Source organism: Xiphias gladius, chromosome 4 (assembly GCF_016859285.1).
Source record: "Xiphias gladius isolate SHS-SW01 ecotype Sanya breed wild chromosome 4, ASM1685928v1, whole genome shotgun sequence".
In the NCBI taxonomy this organism is placed as follows: domain Eukaryota; kingdom Metazoa; phylum Chordata; class Actinopteri; order Istiophoriformes; family Xiphiidae; genus Xiphias; species Xiphias gladius.
The window spans coordinates 4,358,253-4,377,383 of record NC_053403.1 but is presented as its reverse complement, the minus strand read 5'-3'; the positions used below and the strand labels follow the sequence as shown (position 1 = coordinate 4,377,383).

General features: G+C 40.9%; 1 protein-coding gene across 1 annotated transcript in view; it reads left to right on the top strand.

The window, feature by feature from the left end:
- The window catches only part of afdna (afadin, adherens junction formation factor a), a 106,845-nt gene that overhangs the window by 44,790 nt on the left and 42,924 nt on the right, over positions 1 to 19,131 (top strand). Inside the window, exons 12-21 of the mRNA XM_040125959.1 lie at positions 2,520 to 2,589; positions 3,538 to 3,608; positions 3,772 to 3,839; positions 6,443 to 6,648; positions 12,285 to 12,430; positions 13,054 to 13,148; positions 13,619 to 13,884; positions 15,094 to 15,237; positions 15,611 to 15,809; positions 16,431 to 16,537. Of these exons, the coding sequence (XP_039981893.1) occupies positions 2,520 to 2,589; positions 3,538 to 3,608; positions 3,772 to 3,839; positions 6,443 to 6,648; positions 12,285 to 12,430; positions 13,054 to 13,148; positions 13,619 to 13,884; positions 15,094 to 15,237; positions 15,611 to 15,809; positions 16,431 to 16,537 (1,372 nt within the window). The remainder of the gene's footprint in view (positions 1 to 2,519; positions 2,590 to 3,537; positions 3,609 to 3,771; positions 3,840 to 6,442; positions 6,649 to 12,284; positions 12,431 to 13,053; positions 13,149 to 13,618; positions 13,885 to 15,093; positions 15,238 to 15,610; positions 15,810 to 16,430; positions 16,538 to 19,131) is intronic.

Here is a 19,131-nt window from a genome sequence, read left to right as displayed (position 1 = left end):
ATTGGTTAAATGACTACAAGTAATATAAAAGGAGTCGCTGGTAGCGATGCGGACACAGAGCATTATCAACTGGCTCTGTAGTCCCCCTCACCTCTGTGTGGCATTGCAGCGTCTCTCAGCTCATTGTTTTAGGTGACGGCCCGCGTCTTTACTGTTTCGGTCCACGCTCACCACTCTCATCATGTCGTATCAACAATTAGTGCTGCTTTTATATAAACAACAAGTGGGTCAGGAGATCAACATAAAATCATTTGTCACTGATGTCAGATTGGTAGATTGTATTTTACGTACACCAGCCATCCATCTTTCAAGGGGTCAGATGGCATATTTTGTCACTACTGAGAGGAGCTGCTTCTTGCTGCCATAGACATTCAGGAACTGAGGCATGGAGGAGTTTTCTGACTCTCAGATGAGCTGGAAGAATTTCTGGTGAGCAGCAGTAACCCCACCTGTCATTTTGTGCAACTCGGTGTCACCTCAGTCTGGACTATGAGCCCTACATTGTGGATTTGAATCCTTGTGGTTTTCCAGTGTTCTGCTGCGCAAACCTTACAAGGATAACTAGTCCAGTCAAGCTGCAGACGCATCGAGACGTTGAGGACGATTAGAGCCACAGTTTGGCGTGACAACAGTTTTTTTTTTTTTTTTTTTTAAGATCGGAGCCGTTTGGCACCAGGTCTTGGCAGCTGAACAGATGATCTTGTAGCTTATGAGTGTTCAGAACCTTAATCTGCTGCTTCTCAACTTAGTCGGGACCGTCACCAATAATTCGCGCTGGAGCATGAAAGATGGAAAAACACACCGGAAGTCTGGAAAGAAACATAATCGTTGCCCACATTTATTTTGATTTCATTTTGCCTTTTACCACTATCTCAGATGTTTTAAGGCCAGATATTTTAAATGAAATGCCTTCCAATCCTTCTAAAGTATTTTCGATGATGCCAATTTTTAACCTTTAATAGTTAATTCACTTTATTTTATTTTTGATTTGATTAGAGCTGAAACGATAAGTCGATTAATCAATGAGTCAGTTGACAGAAAATCAATTGGCATCTGTTTTGATGATCGAATAATCGTTTGGTGAACTTTTCAAGCTGAAATGCCAAGAATTTTCTGGTTCCATTTCCTTAAATGTGAGAATTTGCTGCTTTTCCCTGTTTTATAGCAGATTAAGACATATGACATTTTTCAAACATATAGACAAATAAATAATTGATAAATCAAGAAATTAATAGATAATTAATCAATAATGAAAATAATTTTTAGTTGCAGCCCCAAATTTGATGAATGGGTAGAAGGGTCTTGCCCTGGATTGTATGTTGGTTTGACTTGGTTGTCAATGACAGTAAATACTTTTACAATTGCTTTTACTAACTCAGTTGTGAGGTTGTTTGTGGAGTTATTGTGTTTGATGTGATTAAAAGATATCTCCAGTGGTGGCAAATAAATCTGAAGCAACTTTTGGCCGTTTCCATCTAGTAGCTACTGTCGTTTTTGAACCTTTGCTTGTTTTCAGGACTAGCGGTTTGTTCTGTCAGGTCAGTTTTCATAAACAAAATGTGTAATTTAGCAGATGAGGAAAAAGCAAAAAAAACCAGCACGGACCTGGAGTGTCCCATTCCTCACAGTGACAGTTCTAAATGAGCTTTTTTAAAAACGTTCTGCTTTCTTTATCCACTGCAATGCGAGATCGGCATTTTCAACTGTATTCACTTTAGGAGGGGGGTTGAAAAGATCTGTTTTCAAAGGCAGAAAACATTGGCCAAAAATATTATCTGCATTAGTGTTAACCAAGGTTGAGAGGCCTTATCTGCGGCGTGTTAAAGTTGTTATGATCATCGTTAAATATATTGAAAATGTTAAAAAAAAAACTGGCAAAAAAACACAACAGAGTTATTTAAGATAGAAAATCAGTCTCATTTCCCCGTCCTCGTGGGCATAGTCTTGCTGTGAATGGTTTAACCCAATTCGGCTGCTGGTGGTTATTGTGTACATGACAAGACCTCCCGCTCAATGACATAGAGCACAAATGCTTCTTGTTTTGTTTAAGTGTTGTACTGTTTATTTGACAATGATGCCCCCTCTGTCATATTGGGCATGAAAAGCAGAAGCCTGCCTTTTTAAACCCGACTGCTGTCGCACTCAATCACTGTGGCTGGCAGGCTGGCAGGCTGGCAGGCTGGCAGGCTGGCAGGCATCTTTGTTGTGTACAGAGTCCTGTCATACTCCTTGTATGGCTTCTCTATATCTAATTAGACTTATGTAAATGTGTGTGTGCGCATGTGTATGAAGCAAATTATCTGTCTGCATGTATTAGTTATCCATTCATTTACTGCACCTCTGATCCATTTCTCTCCTCCCTGACAATGAGTTAGATAAGTGAATGTGTGAGAGTGTGTGTGTGTGTGCGTGTGTGTCTGGATTAAGTCTGAGCTCTTGTCGTTGTCACTGATGTAAAGCCAGCTGTGGAGAGCACAGTTCCTCTTCTAAACTGCTGCATGTCTTTGTCTCTACTGCAGCAGTGTACCAGAAACCAACTTCGACCTTCACGGAGACGTCCACAGTGGAGCTGCCCTGCCTACCAGCAAGGTAACATTACACACACACACACAGAGCATTTGAATAACTGGTATGTATTCTGGATTCCAGTTCCAGATTGGCACATTCTCCTCATAGGTGTAAAAATATTGTATTATTTGCCAAAAGCAGTTTTAACGGTACTTTTATCGTTGGGACGCACCGATCCAATAGGCTGTATCGGTATTGGTGTCAACACTGACCTCAGTAAGAGGTCACTGCTCCACATGAAATACAGTTTTCATCAATTGGTCATGTTGAATGAGATGTCTGCCCTTAGGTCCACATATGGCAAAAGAAGAAGGTGCAAGAAAGGCCCCGTTTTTACTTCCGAATCTGGTTTTACTGTTCCATGCAGTGAGGTTTTAAGTTTTTGGAAAAAGAGACGTCTAAGTATTGGATTAGTACTGCGTATCAGCAGATACCCGAAGTTGAGGCACTGGGATCAGTATCAGCAAAGACAAAGTTTATTTAGTAAAATTTATCCAGAATTTGCATCCCTCTGTGTTCCACCTGTAATACACGATGACATATACAGGGCAGAAAATAGTTATAGTCAGAACAGTTATTTACAATAATGATTAATCCTCTGATGACCTTCTTGAATAATCAATTCATTGTTCTAGAAAACCTTTTTTTTTCTCTTTAAGAAAGTGCTGTTAGTGGCTGCGGTATGTTTGCTACGGTATTTGGTCTATTTTTATAAAAGAACACACGAGGACACCACTTTGATCCGATTTAGTGCAGGGCGTCCGTAAAGATTTTAGTTGTTGTATGTTTAGTATTGAATTGTGTAACTGCACACACACACGTGAAAGTGTGAGCGAAGCCTCATAACACAGCAGTCATTATCTGTGTCTGTACATCCTAAAGTTGGGGTCGTCTTTCGTAAATCGAATTACATTGAAATTTAATTTGGTTGAAGCTGCTCAACACTTTGTTTTTGTTCTGTGTGTACAGAGCTCAGGAAAACTGGAAATGGAGAGAGGAATGGTCAAACCCATGATCAGAGGAGAGCAGCAGGACAGCAGGTCAGACACACACGCCTCCCCTCTTCCTCCTCCTTTCTGTCCTCTTCTTCATCCCCCATCTTCAGCCCGTCCTTCGCCTCATACTTCTCTTTATATTTAGTTTAGTTTTTTTTTTTTTTTTTTTTTAATCCTCCCTCCTCATGGTGTTATTTTGTCTTATCAGGTCTCAGGACATTTCAGCAGACAGAACAGAGTTGACTCTGCCAGCCAGCATTGAGTTTAGAGATAACTGTAAGTATTAGTGTGTCTCTCTCCGTCTCTCTCCATTCCCCTCACTGTGTTAACCGCCCAATCAATAGCTGGAAACTATCGAACCCTCTTAGTGTTCTTTTTACAGCGACGTAAACCAGTGATGCTGCAGCAGTGGTGTAATAATAATAATAATAAATATCTCATCATAAAAGTAAAACTCTGGTAAATGCAGAGAAAGTTTGGCAAATTTTGACATTTCCTCTCAGCCTGCTGACAATCAGCGTCTCCTATACAGAGTTTAGGGTAGTGTGCCATATTATAGTTCTGCACCGGTCATTTTCGCGTTCACATTTTTAGGCCACGATCTGTCAAAAGACACTGAGTGGACTGATGGTCTGTCCAGCCCATTATAACCCTCCTCACATTCCGAATCATTTTAGTCTCTGTCATGGCCTAATTACATTCAGCACCGGTCAGTCAGTGGATCCCTGCCATGTTTGCACTGTACATTTATCTGTTAATAGTATAAGGGCCGGTAAAAAGAGAGAAAAAGTCATCTCCCTCCGTCCGACTGGATGGGAGAAAATTCAGAGTTTACAGTAACCCAGTGGCAGCCAGTAGGGTCGGTTTGGTCACATTATACAAACATTTCCGTCCTTGGCAATTTTCTGATATATCTTTCATTACATGAAGTCCGTCAGGAATGTGTTTGTTTTTGTTGTTCAAATGGTCGTAAATTGGTCCCGGTAGCATCAAAGTGACTTAAAAATGTTTTATAATTTGGTTTTCTGAAACCTGGCGTTTCCCACACCCTCTTTGTTGCTCCAAGCTCTTTGAGCCGTTTCCTCCTTCTTTCTAACACTTCTGTTTATTGACTTTCCTCGTGCTCGGGGCCATAGTGTGTCTGTGTTTGCGCCGAGTGTGTATTTGGCATAGTGTGAGATCATCTGTTTTTCCAGCCAAAGCGGGGTTGTGATTGGTCATAGAGCAGTGGAGAGTGCCATACCCACAATGCAACAGGATAAACCACATGCTCAAAGACTCCGAAAGTGTGTGTGAGACAATGACGCACAAGCACCACTGAAATCTGGATGCCTACCCTCTCATCTTCAGGTTTTTATAGGAAGAGTTGTTGTAGGGCTGCTAAAGAGCAGCTGCAACCAGTTTGACATCAAATAATTTACCACCCAAGATAAACTGGAAGAAAACGATACCACAGTCGGGCTCAAAGTGTTTTTATTGATGTGTCTCACGTGACACATGTGCAGCCAAGTTCTGTGACCGACCAAGCGCCGACGTGACTTAAACAAACTGCTCGTCGCAGCTCACGGTGGGATCTGTTACAGTCAGCACGGTTCAACTCTTGAATGATAGATGTGGTACGGTTTGATTGAGCATAGTGGTTGTGGAATTGTTCAGCACTGCACCGGTTGTCTGGGAGAAAGGCCTCATTCATCCTGATGAGACAAGATCAGATTCCACAGAAGCATCCATAAATGCGCCATTATTATTATTATTATTATTATTATTATTATTATTATTATTATTATTATTAGCACTGGTAGCAGTAACGATATGAGTAGCGGCAGTAGTATTAGAAGTTAAATTGCAGAACACTGAACGTGGAGTTGTGGGAGCAACAGTGGTAGCCTTACCAGGTGGTCAGACGCAAGGGGCTGCGTTGGTGGTTGGGGGCGTGTTGGCTCGGTTACTGTCAAAACACTGCACATGGGGTTTTTTTTAATACAGCGGGACAGAGTGTTACAGCTCGCCCATCGTGGCATCTGGCCTGATCTTCCGTTGCCACATTTACCAGGTAAAGAATAGAACTACTTCAAGTTCTTAAATCATTTTTGGATTTACTTGAATCGTGCTAATGTGTCTATTTATATGAATGCATTTGTCATTTCTCTATAATGAGGAAATAATGACACATACGATTGCAATTAGACTATTATGTTGTCACTGGGCTATATATAGTATGTCCCTGTAGTTGGTTGAAATGTCGATGATAGACTAAAAGGGAGCTGAGATTCCAGTGTCCAGGTACTTTTTGTGATTGCAAACAGTAGAAGTACGCAATTAAACTTACGAAGTGATGTACCAGGAATGTGCAATTGCAAGGGATTGATTTGATGGCAACTTTTGAGATGATATCGCATTGTGCTTTGGCAAAAGTTGAGCCATTCTCACCTTTTTTGTACGGGATGAACCTGTGTTTTTTATCAAAATGACTGAAGGTGCTTTATTTTTTATAACGCTAACTGTCTAAAAAATGACCTCAGTTGTAGTAGCTGTACATGTAGCAGGGTTTTTCCCCCACAAATAGTTTTTCTCCCGCGGTAAGCTGCATCTCAGCCCAGTCTAGTGGGAGCAGGAGCATTAACCTGTATTTTAGTTGAGAGTTTTAGTGCCCTTTGATAAAGGTATGGAGGAAAGACTGAATCAGTCTGATTTCATCTGCGAGAAAAAAACCAATCAAACTCAAACATATTTCATATTGCCACAAAGTGTCACCGGTCAGTAGCTTTACCTGAGGAATCTCGGCGTTGGTGTTTTGCTTTAGACTGTGTTGACTTTCACAGTGCCTGTGTGAGCTGCAATGATCTAACTGTCCCCGAAATCTGTGCGTTTCCACCCAGCTGAAGACACCTTCCTGTCAGCCATCATCAATTACACCAACAGCTCCACAGTTCACTTCAAACTCTCACCCACGTATGTCCTGTACATGGCCTGCCGCTACGTCCTCTCGCCCTCTTACCGGCCAGACATGTCGCCGTCCGAGAGGACACACAAGGTCATCGCCATCGTCAACAAGATGGTGAGCATGATGGAGGGAGTCATCCAGGTTAGTGCCACCGCTCTTCAGATCTTTTGCTGTGTGCTGTCGTATTGAACGTAATCTCACTGATCACTGACATTATCTCCGTGTGCTCTGCTGCCATGAGTTTGGCCACTCTCTTCCATATTGCTGTGTCTGCTTGTGTTGAAATGTGGGTATTATCTGAAGTTTTGCTTCCCCAATAACTGTTTTCTTACAAACTACAACATTTGTAGTTGTTGTAAGGTGTGAATATGTGTTTGCATATGTTTGTTTCTTGCAGCTTTCTCTCCACAGTCACCTCCTATGTACCAGTCTTTACTTTTATCTTTTGTTTGTCTACCTGTCGGCGTTAAATTTTTTAGGTGTGAAACCTGCTATGACACAACGTAGTGTGGAAGAAACTTCAGCTAGCATGGATTTATCACCGATCAATCTAGCTGCCAATCATTTGAAAATTTTTCGACAGTGGTGCCAATATGATAGCTTTTAGTTTAGCTTTCAGGAAACAGTGCTGCCTTTTAGATACCTTATCTTTCATTGTATAAATATATAAACCGTTATAACAAAGTAAAAATGCTGCATTAACGCACAGCTAAACAAGAAGTTTGACTAAATGCAGTATATGCTAAAGACATTTTGATTAAAATCAGAACAGCCTGTCAAAGAACATGAAAACCAAGCGTCCATTTCCGTTTCATTACTATTCTCAATACTCTGTGCCACTGACACATTTGTGTTTGCTACTCATTAGAGTTGAGGTTCGACACTCAGCCGCACTCCTTGGCTAAAAGTGGTAACATGAAGTCAAATTTGACTCAACATTATGTATGTTTAAAAAAAAAAATGAAGCATAGGAGGATTGGGGGAAGCAGGATCCGGGGGGAAAAAAAAATAACACGCACTCCCTAAGTTTTTCTAAAAGCCTCCCTTAGTAATGCTCAATAAAACACAAATGCTTGCATTAGTGCCTTTCGCTTTTATTTGTTTAGCTCAGAGGCGGCTATTCACCGCCCTTGGTATGCGGGGAACTTATGAAAGAAAACACAACCACACACGCACACACAGAGCGGACTGTGAGACTTAATCTGTTGCAGTCTGTGTGTAGTAGGAGTTCACTTTTTGTAGCGGTCCAGGGGAATATCTTCAGCTGCCGAGGAATGTGAGAATGTCGAAGCCTCCCGCGTCTCATAAATTTATAATCTGCATCCGTGTGGTTCTGTCGTGTGTGGGCATTTTCTGTTGGTATTATTGAGAGACACGTATCAAGCAGGCACTTGGCTAATATGGCAGAGCAGGATATTCTCGGGGGATCTCTAGGATGTTTAGAACTGGGAAAGCCAGATCCAGATCCTGGGTGTGATTGTGACCTTTTTTTTTTTACTGTGTGAGAACATGAGTTCTGGACGATGGTGGAGAATCCTGTACATTACAGTACGTCCTAACTCCGTTACTTTATTGATGTTTTATTAAAGGAACTGCATAAAGATTTTTTTTTTTTTAAACATTTATACACCATTATCAAATTAAGCGTAATAACTTGGTCTTAGAGCAAGAGTGGAACAACACATCTAGCTTCCACCTCGCACCATTTATGTTGTCGCCCCTAGTGGTTCTCCACACTGAGGCTATATTTTGAATAAGTTTTGTCGCTTCTTTTCGCAAAGAGGACGCCTCCTTTGCCAGCTATTCTGAAACTGCAAGCTTTAGCCAGATTTGCTGTTAAACCTGAGCATGGTATTCTCTTTTTTGCCATGAAGCAATCCTACGGATGTCTTGACTAACCTGACCTTGTTGTGCACGTCGTGTGCAGAAGCTGCATTTCTTCTCAACTAACGGTTGTACTATGTAGAAACTACTCATGTCTCAAAGCATATTCTGTTAAAATGTTACTGACGTCTCTATGCGTAACTCATTCAGGGAAATCTGATTGTAATAATTGCATTTTCCAGTGATCCCCTGCTTTATTTTTATACACTCACGTATTAAAACTGTGAGGTGCCCAGTGCCGTCAGTCTCCTACTTTTGCCTTCGGGTGTTCAGTACCTTTCTCAAGCTCACTAATAGTGACTGAGTGCAGTGTCTTACTTTGCTATGAGCAGTACAGAGGCCTTAATACTCTAAGTTCACTTTCAGAAACCTCCGTAACTATCCGTAACATGTGCTAAATCGACAGCAGAGTTAATATACAGTAATAATATCAGGCTTCAGTATATTTAGGTACAACATGTTAAATCATTTTAGGAAATGCATTTTTTTCTGGTCTATTTTGGTGTTAATTTACTTCTAACGGCCAATAAAGACATTAAAAAATCTGATGAATTTCACAGACACTGTAATGTTGTATTGACCAGATATAGTTTTCAGCTGACCCACATTAACTATGATCTGAAACTGATTCGAGATGACTTTACATTGTCAACCATGACCATGTGTGTGTCAGTGTGCGTGTGTCTGTGTGTGTCACGAGTGTGTGTGTGCGCGCGCGCGTGTGTGTTACATGGCTGTGTCCATACTGTAGCTGTTGACGTGTTTTCTCTCTGTCCTGTGAACGTGTCCTCCTCTTCCTCCTCCTCCTCCTCCTCCTCTTCCTCTTCCTTCCATCCAGGAGATTCCTGAAGGGGATCAGGTAGGATAGCACAATAGCACACCATGATACGGCTGCCACAGACTCGTCTACCTCCCTCACTCACTCTTCCCTTTTCTCCCTACCTTTCTCTCTCTCCTGGTTTGGGCGATATGGATAAAATATCAAAATACATGCTTTTGTGCTATTTATCGTCTTTAAAGCTTAAATTAAAGTACAGTTTCAGGCCTATTCTAAGGAATAGCAGCTTACAAAGGAAATAAATAGTAAAAAGTGTGACTTACAATTTCACCTTAGGACACCGTGTCTTATTGTGGGAAATTATTGTTCGCTGCTAATGTTATCCAGAATACAGTTATGAAATAAATCTATTTAAAATATAATATAAATTATAAGATTTCAGGTGTTTTTTTTTTTTTTTTTCCTCCCCCTTTTCACCACTTAAATTTAAAAATGTTTGAAAAGTTAAAGAGGTCACACTTTAAGAAATAAAGAAGGCTTGAAAGTGTGAACTATAGGTAATAAATGTAAAATGTTTTAGCAACGTTTGTTGCAAATTGCTGGAAGGAAATGTAATCAAGGCTTAAATATTAGTAATAATAATTACTTTAGAAAATGATGACTTATTTTCAAAGAAAAACTAATGACATGCTGTATTACATTATTTGTATACATTATTTGAACCATAAATTGCGGACAGATTATTTTCCCTGTGCCTGAAACAATAATCCTGACAACTTGAAAAACATGAAGCATCCAAACGTTCTTGGGAAAAATGAACCCTTTGTTGCATTTTTCACATTCGCAATTTGGATATTTGTAGCATTGCTTCATATAAATCTTTGTCCCTTTGTCTGTTCTTCGTGATTATGAAGAACACTTTGAGCTGGGCACGTCTAATATTTCTGGTTACTAGGAAATAGTTGCAGTCTGTCTGACTGATATTCCTTTTGACGGCTAATCAGATAACATTTTAACAATAGATCATTTGAGCTCATGTCGCCCAACCCTGCCAACCTCTCGGCTATCTTCTATTAATCTCTCTCTTTTTTTTGCCTTCTACTTTTCTCTCCCTGTAAATCTCTCTTTCCACCTCTCTCTCTCTCTCTCTCTCTCTCTCTCTCTCTGTGTCTGCTTTTTTTTGACCAGCCCTTCATTGTTGCTGCTGCTTCTTTTTCTCCATTCTAACAGAAATGTAAAATAAAGCCATGATAATGCGTCCTACCCACAGCTGGAAAACTAAGCAACAACAGCAACATCAACCCAACTAATTCCATTCAGCTTCCTGGACCTGCCTGGTACTAAAAAAAAAACCAAAAACAAACAACAAAACAGCGAAACCAAAGCACCCACTCTTTTCCATCGTTGCTCCATCTTTAATTCTGGCATCCATTTTGTGTGACATCATGTCTTGCTTCTCCTATTCAACAGTGTGGACGAGAGACAAGTCACGTCCCTCTGACCTCCTCCACCTCCTCCGCTTCATTTGTCTATTTGGACGTTCATTTAATACGTTCAACCATCCGTCTGTGTTTTAAATGTTTCCTTAAATGTTTTAATGTCACGTTTCATTTTGGATGCACTCGGCTCCATCTCTCATTCTCTGGCTGTTCTGAATGAAGGGGTTTTTTTTTTTTTCGTTTTTTTTTTTTGTGTGTTTTTTTTTTTTTTCGGATAGATGATTGCAGGGGGGGGGGGGGCAAGCCCATTTTTATTTTTTTTTTTTTTTGTTATTTGATTTTTTGTGTTACGCTTCAAGATGATTGATAGATGATGCCTCTCTCTGAAAGTGGCGGGGATAATAACCAATCAGCTCCTTAGACACTGAGCTCTGTCCTCCCTGTTGATCTCAACACCAGAGAACTGTCCTGTCCTCCAGACTGTAGACTGACATATGGAGCAGATACTTAGCGCTATGAAAAGTCATTAGAAATAATCATGTTATTAATTATTCTCTGGTGGTATTATACTGGTTTATAAAGTAAAGTGTTGCTGCTTCTTCCCGCTGCGAGCAACCTGGTTGATGGATCACTTTACTCTGCAAGCGGCTCCGATGACATTTATGCGGTGATGTGCACCTACAGAGTAACAAAAGACATGACGTATGTTCTTATTTGCTTTTAAATTGCCCTTTCACATGTTGTATTGTCCCTGGAGATTATCGGAATAGTTTGACACTTTGGGAAAAGCGCTGATTCCCTTTTTTGCCCTGACTTAGATACCAATCTCATGACTCCAGGGTAAATATGTTGCCGGGGCCAGCAGCCGCTTGCTTAGCTTGGCGTAAAAACTGGGGAACGGGAACACAGCTTAGCCTGGTTCTGTCAAAGGTAGAAAATAACTAAATAACAGGTTGCATTGCAATAAATGCAGACAGTTTAAAATCAATATTAAATGGCTATCGTTGGCTTATAAGACTTTTTCAGCCACTTTCCCGGTGGCATCAATCACATTTAGTGGGAAGCAAGAAAGCATAAAAATCTGACCTCATTTAACCACATTAAACGTTCAGTACATAAGGAATCACTTTGAGCTGCTGATCCTTCAGCTTGCAGTGCGAATGCATGTGCTCCATGGTGTAAGTCTACAGACTAAACACTGTTCAGTTGTATCAAAAGGAAAAGAGACGTCTCAGCTTGTATGGGGAGGAGGCTCGTGTCTGGCGAACGGAGTTGTGCCCGGGAGCGGAAAGGATTGGTCACTATTGTCTATACACTTGCACAGTCAGAGGGAAAAACCTCTTCCCGTGGTGTAAACATTAAAATTTTGAAGACACGAAGATGTTAAGAAATTAGGACACCTCCTTTGGGCATATTCTTTTAACTGGCGGTGATGACCACTCTTCGTCTCGACATTGGGTTGGCTTAGAGGGAGGGGTGGGCGGGGCATGAGTCTATCCCTGAAGTAACAACTGCTCCTTCTGGCTGCCACTCAAACAGAAACCCCTCTGTCTCCTACCTTCTTTTTAACTCTTCAGTCTCTCCTTCATCCTGCTGCTCTAACAACTTCCTCCGTATGTTTTTTTTTTTTTTTTTTCTTTCTTCTTTGTGTGTGGCTGTGATTGGTGCGTTAACAGAAGCAGAAGAACATTGCAGGAGCGCTGGCTTTCTGGATGGCCAACGCCTCCGAGCTGCTCAACTTCATCAAGCAGGACCGAGACCTGAGCCGCATCTCGCTGGACGCCCAGGACATCCTCGCCCATCTGGTGCAGATGGCCTTCAAGTCAGTCTGAGCGTGTGGTTGCGTGACTGGATGATGGGGAGGACAGGAGTTCTGGATTATCATGGAATTTTGAGGGTTGTATTCCAGGCAGGGAAAGTCAGGGAATTTGATCACTTCTCTGGGGAATTGGAGGAAATTTTACCACCATTTAAAAAAAAAAAAAAAAAAAAAAGTAATAAACCATTTGATCAGTTATCAAAGTTGTTGCAGATTGATTTGATTGATGAATTAATCAAATCCATGCAATATATAATCAAGAACTACTAGGAATACAGAGTAACACAAGGAGAGTATGATCCGAAGGACTTTGTGTATGTATAAAATATAAAATATGTACACTTTTGCAAATGGGCTTTTAAGTGTAATAAGATAAAACATTTCAAGTACAATAGAATCTAGAGTGACTCAACCCATATCAGTTACAATGTTTGCCAACTAGTTTCGACACAAGCTGGTTTTCAATTGTTCACCACTTCAAATAAACAGTATCAAAGCAGGAAGGAAGGATATTATGTCAATGAGGTTCCCTGAAAGACAGAGGATAGGATGACAGCTTTTGTCTGTTGTCTGATGTTGAAGAATTGTTTTATTTCTTTTTATTAAGCTCTAATGTATGATTGCAGGTACCTGGTTCACTGTCTCCAGGCTGATCTGAATAACTACATGCCTGCCTTCCTGGACGACCCAGAGGAACATAATCCACAAAGACCCAAGATAGGTAATATAAAAACACAATCATGCAATACTTTAATTTAGAGGCCTGCGGAGGTAGAGCTGTTCGATATGTTGCAAGGGTTAAAAAAAAAAGAAAAAGCAAAGATTAGAGAAAAAGTCTGAAAAACTTAAGCGTTTTGTATAAATGAAATCAGTTTTTCGCTGTTCCTTTTTCCTGTTTCGTTCATAATTTAATGACCCTTCAGGTTTATTTTGCAACACCTTTTTCGGGGGTGTCTCGGTTGGGAACCACTGTTCTAGAGAAGCATTACTTGCGGTGTCCACATTAAAACCTACCTAAATTGTAATGTCTGGCCAAAGCTCTGTGAAACCAAGTATTTACACAAACTTAGAATCAACAACCTGGAGGTCAGTGTCTTTACGCAGACACAGAGAAGGTTTGATTCCTACCTTGTGAAATCGCAATACCCCAGGCCTCAAGACATTTAAAGACAGTGAGACGTTCTTTTCCAGAGGATGTCCTGCACACCCTGACGGGGGCGATGTCGCTACTGCGGCGGTGTCGGGTCAACGCCGCGCTGACCATCCAGCTCTTCTCGCAGCTCTTCCACTTCATCAACATGTGGCTGTTCAACAAGCTGGTGACGGACACAGAGTCAGGGCTGTGTTGCCACTACTGGGGGGCCATCCTCCGTCAGCAGCTCAGCCACATCGAGGCCTGGGCCGAGAAGCAGGGCCTGGAGCTCGCTGCTGACTGCCACCTCAGTCGAATTGTACAGGTAGGGGGACGGGAAACGCGTGCAGATTCTCACTGGGCTTCGTAGGTATATTTTACCAGTAATACATCATCCGGACTGAGAGAGTTGTGAATTTTTGCATTATTTATCAGTGGTTTCATTCGTTTTTATAGCTTTGATATTTGTGCTGTGAATTACTGCCGATTGAAATCGTCTTGCCTGTGTTTTCCTTTTTTATTAGCCATTTAAGATACCGTGGTCTTTAGATTTAAGGTGCTCTGTGTCAGTCAGGATTGCAGTTAAATTTCAAGCTTGACTTGCCATCATAAACTTTAAATTTTGAAGAGAAAATAACAAGGATATGTTAAAAACAATAACTTATAAGGAGCAATAATTCCACAGTGATTGTGACTAAAGTTGGGTACATGGAGATGGTAGGGAATTGGCTTTGACCATACAGGTCATCACATCTACGTGTTGTCCAGATATACAGGCAAATTCACTGGGTTGTGGTTGACAGAAACACGTACACTATCTCCTTAAAAAGCTCCTGAAAACTTGTAATAAATGGTTTGCACTCTGTTTCTCCGTGGCATTCAGCCTTTGTGACTACATAATCAGCAGTTAAAGTTAGAAAAATTCCTCATAAGGTATCAATGTACAAGAGGTTAACATTCAAAATCTCAGCTAATCTGCTTCTTCGGGACTTCGTGAGGGTTGTTTGATCAGATTTGACGGACACAGGCGTCTCCCTGGAGCCCAACGGCTGTCATCAGACTCCGATTATTGTATCTATAAATTCTAAGCGGTGCGTGGAAACGACTGACTTCATAGCGCAGCCTCGCCTACATCAGACCGCTGAGAAAAACACAGTTTGCTTGTGTCAGAAATCTTTCTCAATTAACGTGATCGTGTTAGGACCCCAGTAAGATAAAAGGATTTCTGGACGTTTTATCCAAACTATAACTTGCATGTTACAGACTATTTAGAGGCCAGTATTCAAATTCAATGATTGAGAGGCTCGCTTGTTTCAAACGCGAACAATATGTATGAATTAAATGTGGCATGCTCCTTCGGCTCTGTTTTAAAAGGCTTGTGTGCAGTGTAGGAATTAGAAAAAAAGAAATATACAGAATAAGAATTTTAGATAAGACAAGGCCGAAAATATACAGATATATATTCGATATAAAAGATATGCAGCTCATGGTAAAGTTGTTTTGTTTTTTGTGTGTGTGCGCGTGTGTCTTCCAGGCCACCACCCTGCTGACCATGGACAAGTACTCCATGCAGGATGTGCAGAACATCCATAACACCTGCTTCAAGCTCAACTCCCTGCAGCTCCACGCCCTCATGACCAACTACCACTGTGCTCCAGATGAACCTTACATCCCGCCTGTAAGACAAATGCACACAAGCACGCCTCAGACGGAGACGTCTCAACTTGTGTAGCTTATGTGTCTAAACTTTGACCATAACAGTATGATGTACACATAGTTTTAGTATTTCTGTTGGATAACGTCAACTTTATGTAATGTAACTCTGCCGTCATTAACTGATCTGATTTGGGCAGATTTTAAAAATACCCAGTACTCATATGTTATTTTCTGAAGCTGTACAGTAGATGTAATGAACCAGCTTGTGAGCTTCTGATTGTGTGTGTGTGTGTGTGTGTGTGTGTGTGTGTGTGTGTGTGTGTGTGTGTGTGTGTGTGTGTGTGTGTGTGTGTGTGTGTGTGTGTGTGTGTGTGTGTGTGTGTGTGTGTGTGTAGGAGCTGATAGACCACGTGGTGGCAGTGGCGGAAAACACAGCAGATGAGCTGGCGAGGAGTGACGGGAGAGAGGTTCAGCTGGAGGAGGATCCAGACCTCCAGCTGCCCTTCCTCCTTCCCGAGGATGGGTACTCCTGCGACGTGGTACGCAGCCTCCCCAACGGCCTGCAGGACTTCCTGGACCCGCTGCTGCAGAGAGGTAAAGTTACAGGGACCCAGACCAAAGATTTAGGAGAAAATACCCTCTGGTTAGAATCAATCTACTGATATGAACCTTTTTTGCAAACATAAAAGTACATTTTTAGCCAAGATTTCTGGAATTATTAGTTATTGAAAAGCTGATAATATGGCTCCTGTGCAAGTAGGTATATTATTTATAGTGTACTTTTCTTACTCTTTAGAACAGAAACAATAAAATGGTTAGTTGACTGACACAAAAATCAGGGGCAGCTATTTTGATCATCAATGAATCATTTAAGTAACTTTTTCCAGTAAAAATGCCAAACATTAATTAATTTCAACTTCTTAATTGTGAGAATTTTCTGCTTTTATGTGTTTTATATCACAGTAAACTGAGTTTTTTTGAGTTGTTGGCCGTCTTGAAGACATCATCTTGGGCTGTAGGAAAATTATAATCTGCGTTTTTCACTATTTATCAGACATTTCATAGACCGAACAGAAAAGAAAAAAAGTGATGCAGAGAAGCTCACTCTGGCCCGCGGTTTTGGTTTTGTGAACCTGCTCTAAAACACGGAATATGACTGGGTGTAAATGTACTGTAAATGACAGCGTGTGTATGTGTGTGTGTTTTCTCTGCCAGGCTTTTGTCGGTTAACACCCCATCCTCGTTCACCCGGTACCTGGACCGTCCACTTTGAAGGAGCTGACTGTGACAGCCACTTCTCTGCAGCTGACAACTCTGAAATGGTAGGACATTATCACACACACACACACACACACACACACACACACACACACTCTCTCTCTCTCTTTCTCTTTCTCTTTCTCTCTTTCTTTTTGAGCAGGTTTAGTAATGCTCACTCATTAAAGCTGTGGAGACCAAAGTGTGTACAGTATATCTGACAGCTAAGGCGGCACCGCGTGAGGACACAAATTCAATAAATATAAGTTAATATACAGATACCGGATCTAAATTTCTTTCAGCCTGCTTTGTTTCACATTAATTATTTGAATGCTTGCAGTGAAACACACAACTGTAGCTTAAAATTAAATTGGATTCCTAAGGTTTTTATCTTAGCCTTACACTGTGGTTTACTAGAGTATTAAAAAAAAAAAAACTTCAGTTCTTCCTTTTTAGGAATACATGTTTTTTGTCCTGACCTCAAGTATAAATTTAGGACAGAAATGCTCCTTCTTATGTTAACATTTTTACTCAAAAGACAAAATAAAGATACACAGATGTTTCTGTGACATGTACAATTCCAGTGTTATGGCAGATGTATATTATGACATACATTAATCTACAGTGCATTCAGACAGTCTTCAGACCCCTTCACTTTTTTAACATTTTGTTAAGCTGCAGCCTTGTGTTAAAATAGTTCAAATTCATTTCTTTCCTCACCAACCTCCACTGAATATCCCCATTGTGAGAAAGCGAAAATAGAATTTTAGAAACGTTCGAAAACGTATTGGAGAGGTACTGCACAGTTTAGCGCGTCCTTGGAGCTGTAAATTAAATGATATGACTGCACAGTGATGAAACACATCAGTGCTGGAGTTGATGTTGGCTTTTCTTAATGAAGTTTATAAAATCTGCCATTCGTTTGGTTGAAAACGGCTCAGCACGCCATCTAGTGTTTTAAATCATCCTGAACCTTGCAAGGCCAATGCTGACGTAGAGTCAGATGTTTGGGACTAATTTACGTCATGAAATTTTGGTTTAAAAAAAAAAAAAAAAAAAAAAAAAAAAAGTGTTAACGGCCTCCAATCAGAGGTGGGCGGCCCCCCCCCCAGCACCCATCCTTTTCAAATCCCTTTGTATCATTTTCAAGTCAATAATGATCGAGACTCATCGTTCACAGGAGATTACGCTATTTTTTTGCTAACCCTCTACTTAGTACTTTCCAATTTTGGTGCAGTGGTTTGGACTTGTGCTTTTTTTTGCTTTCATTCTTTCCCTTCAGACCCTCATGTGTCTCGGCAGTGGTTTGTAGATAGCGGCAGGTCCCACGATAGCAACACGCTGCTCTGTATGTCTGAAATCAGCATTTTTGGCCCAGTAATGCCCATCTTTGGGCATTAGTGGGGCGGGAACCAGGGCTTGAATTGATATGGCTCGGGACCACCACGGTCCTCCACCACATTAATGTCCGCTTTAGGGGATTCTGGAGGGGAAAATGCCTCCACCTCCAGCACCTCTAGCATAGGTGCTTTGCAGTCGTGTGTCATGGAACATCATGCTGTAGGCATTTTCTTTCAGCCGCAGGGACAGGTAGACTGGTCAGGGTTGAGAGAAAGGCAAACGGAGCAAAGTACAGAGATGTCCTTAAAGAAAACCTGGTCCAGAGCGCGCAGGACCTCAGACTGGGCAGACGGTTCACCTTCCTTCAGTCCCCATCAAACCTGACAGACCTTGAGAGGATATGCAGAGAAGAATGGCAGAAAGTCACCGAATCCAGGTGTGCAAAGCTTGTCTCGTCACACCCAAGAAGACTTGAGGCTGTAATTGCTGTGAAAGGTGCTTCAACTGAGGGATAATTCAGTTTTTCCTTGTTAATACATTTCTAAAATTCTGTTTTCACTATGTCATTATGGGTTAGTGATTGTAGATTGATGAGGGGAAAAAACTAATTTAAACGATTTCAGCATAAGGCTGCAACATAACAAAATGTGAACAAAGTGAAGGGGTCTGAAGACTGTCTGAATGGACTGTATGTGAGAATACAAGCCAACTAAAAAAAATGTAAACAACTAATTGTTAGCTAAAATTAAGCAAGTACAAGAAGTATCAACAAGGACACCAAGCGTGTTGTTAGTATACAAGGGATAAATGTTGGTGTCAGAAAGAAGTTGACAAGGTTGATCAGCAGCAAAATAGAGCAGAAAATTAGCAACTAAATATAGCAGTGAAATTAGCTGTAAGTTATGAACATTGGGAAGCTCAGCATATAGAACCTGAATTCCATTAGCAAAGGTTATGCATCAACATTATATAAGCTCCTCTCAGTTGCTGTAGTTGAGCTTATCTGGTTCTGCTCATCTTTCCACCGTAATGTATAACACAGACGTAAATTATACTGGATTTAGAGTAGTTAAAACATGACAAAATGAAAACATGCATCAGTTTCCTGGTGAATTTAAGACTAAAAAAGGTAAAATTCCTGAACAAAAACTGAGCTGTAGACAATTTGACGGCAAAACTGAATAGTTTGACTATTTTTAGAAAAGTTTAAACCTGGAAGTTGCTTGACTTGGATCCAGAGGTGTGTGTGTGTGTGTGGTCCCCCAGTTGTAAGGTGGTGATTAAAGTGATTTCAGAAGGGGGAATTTACTTCATAACA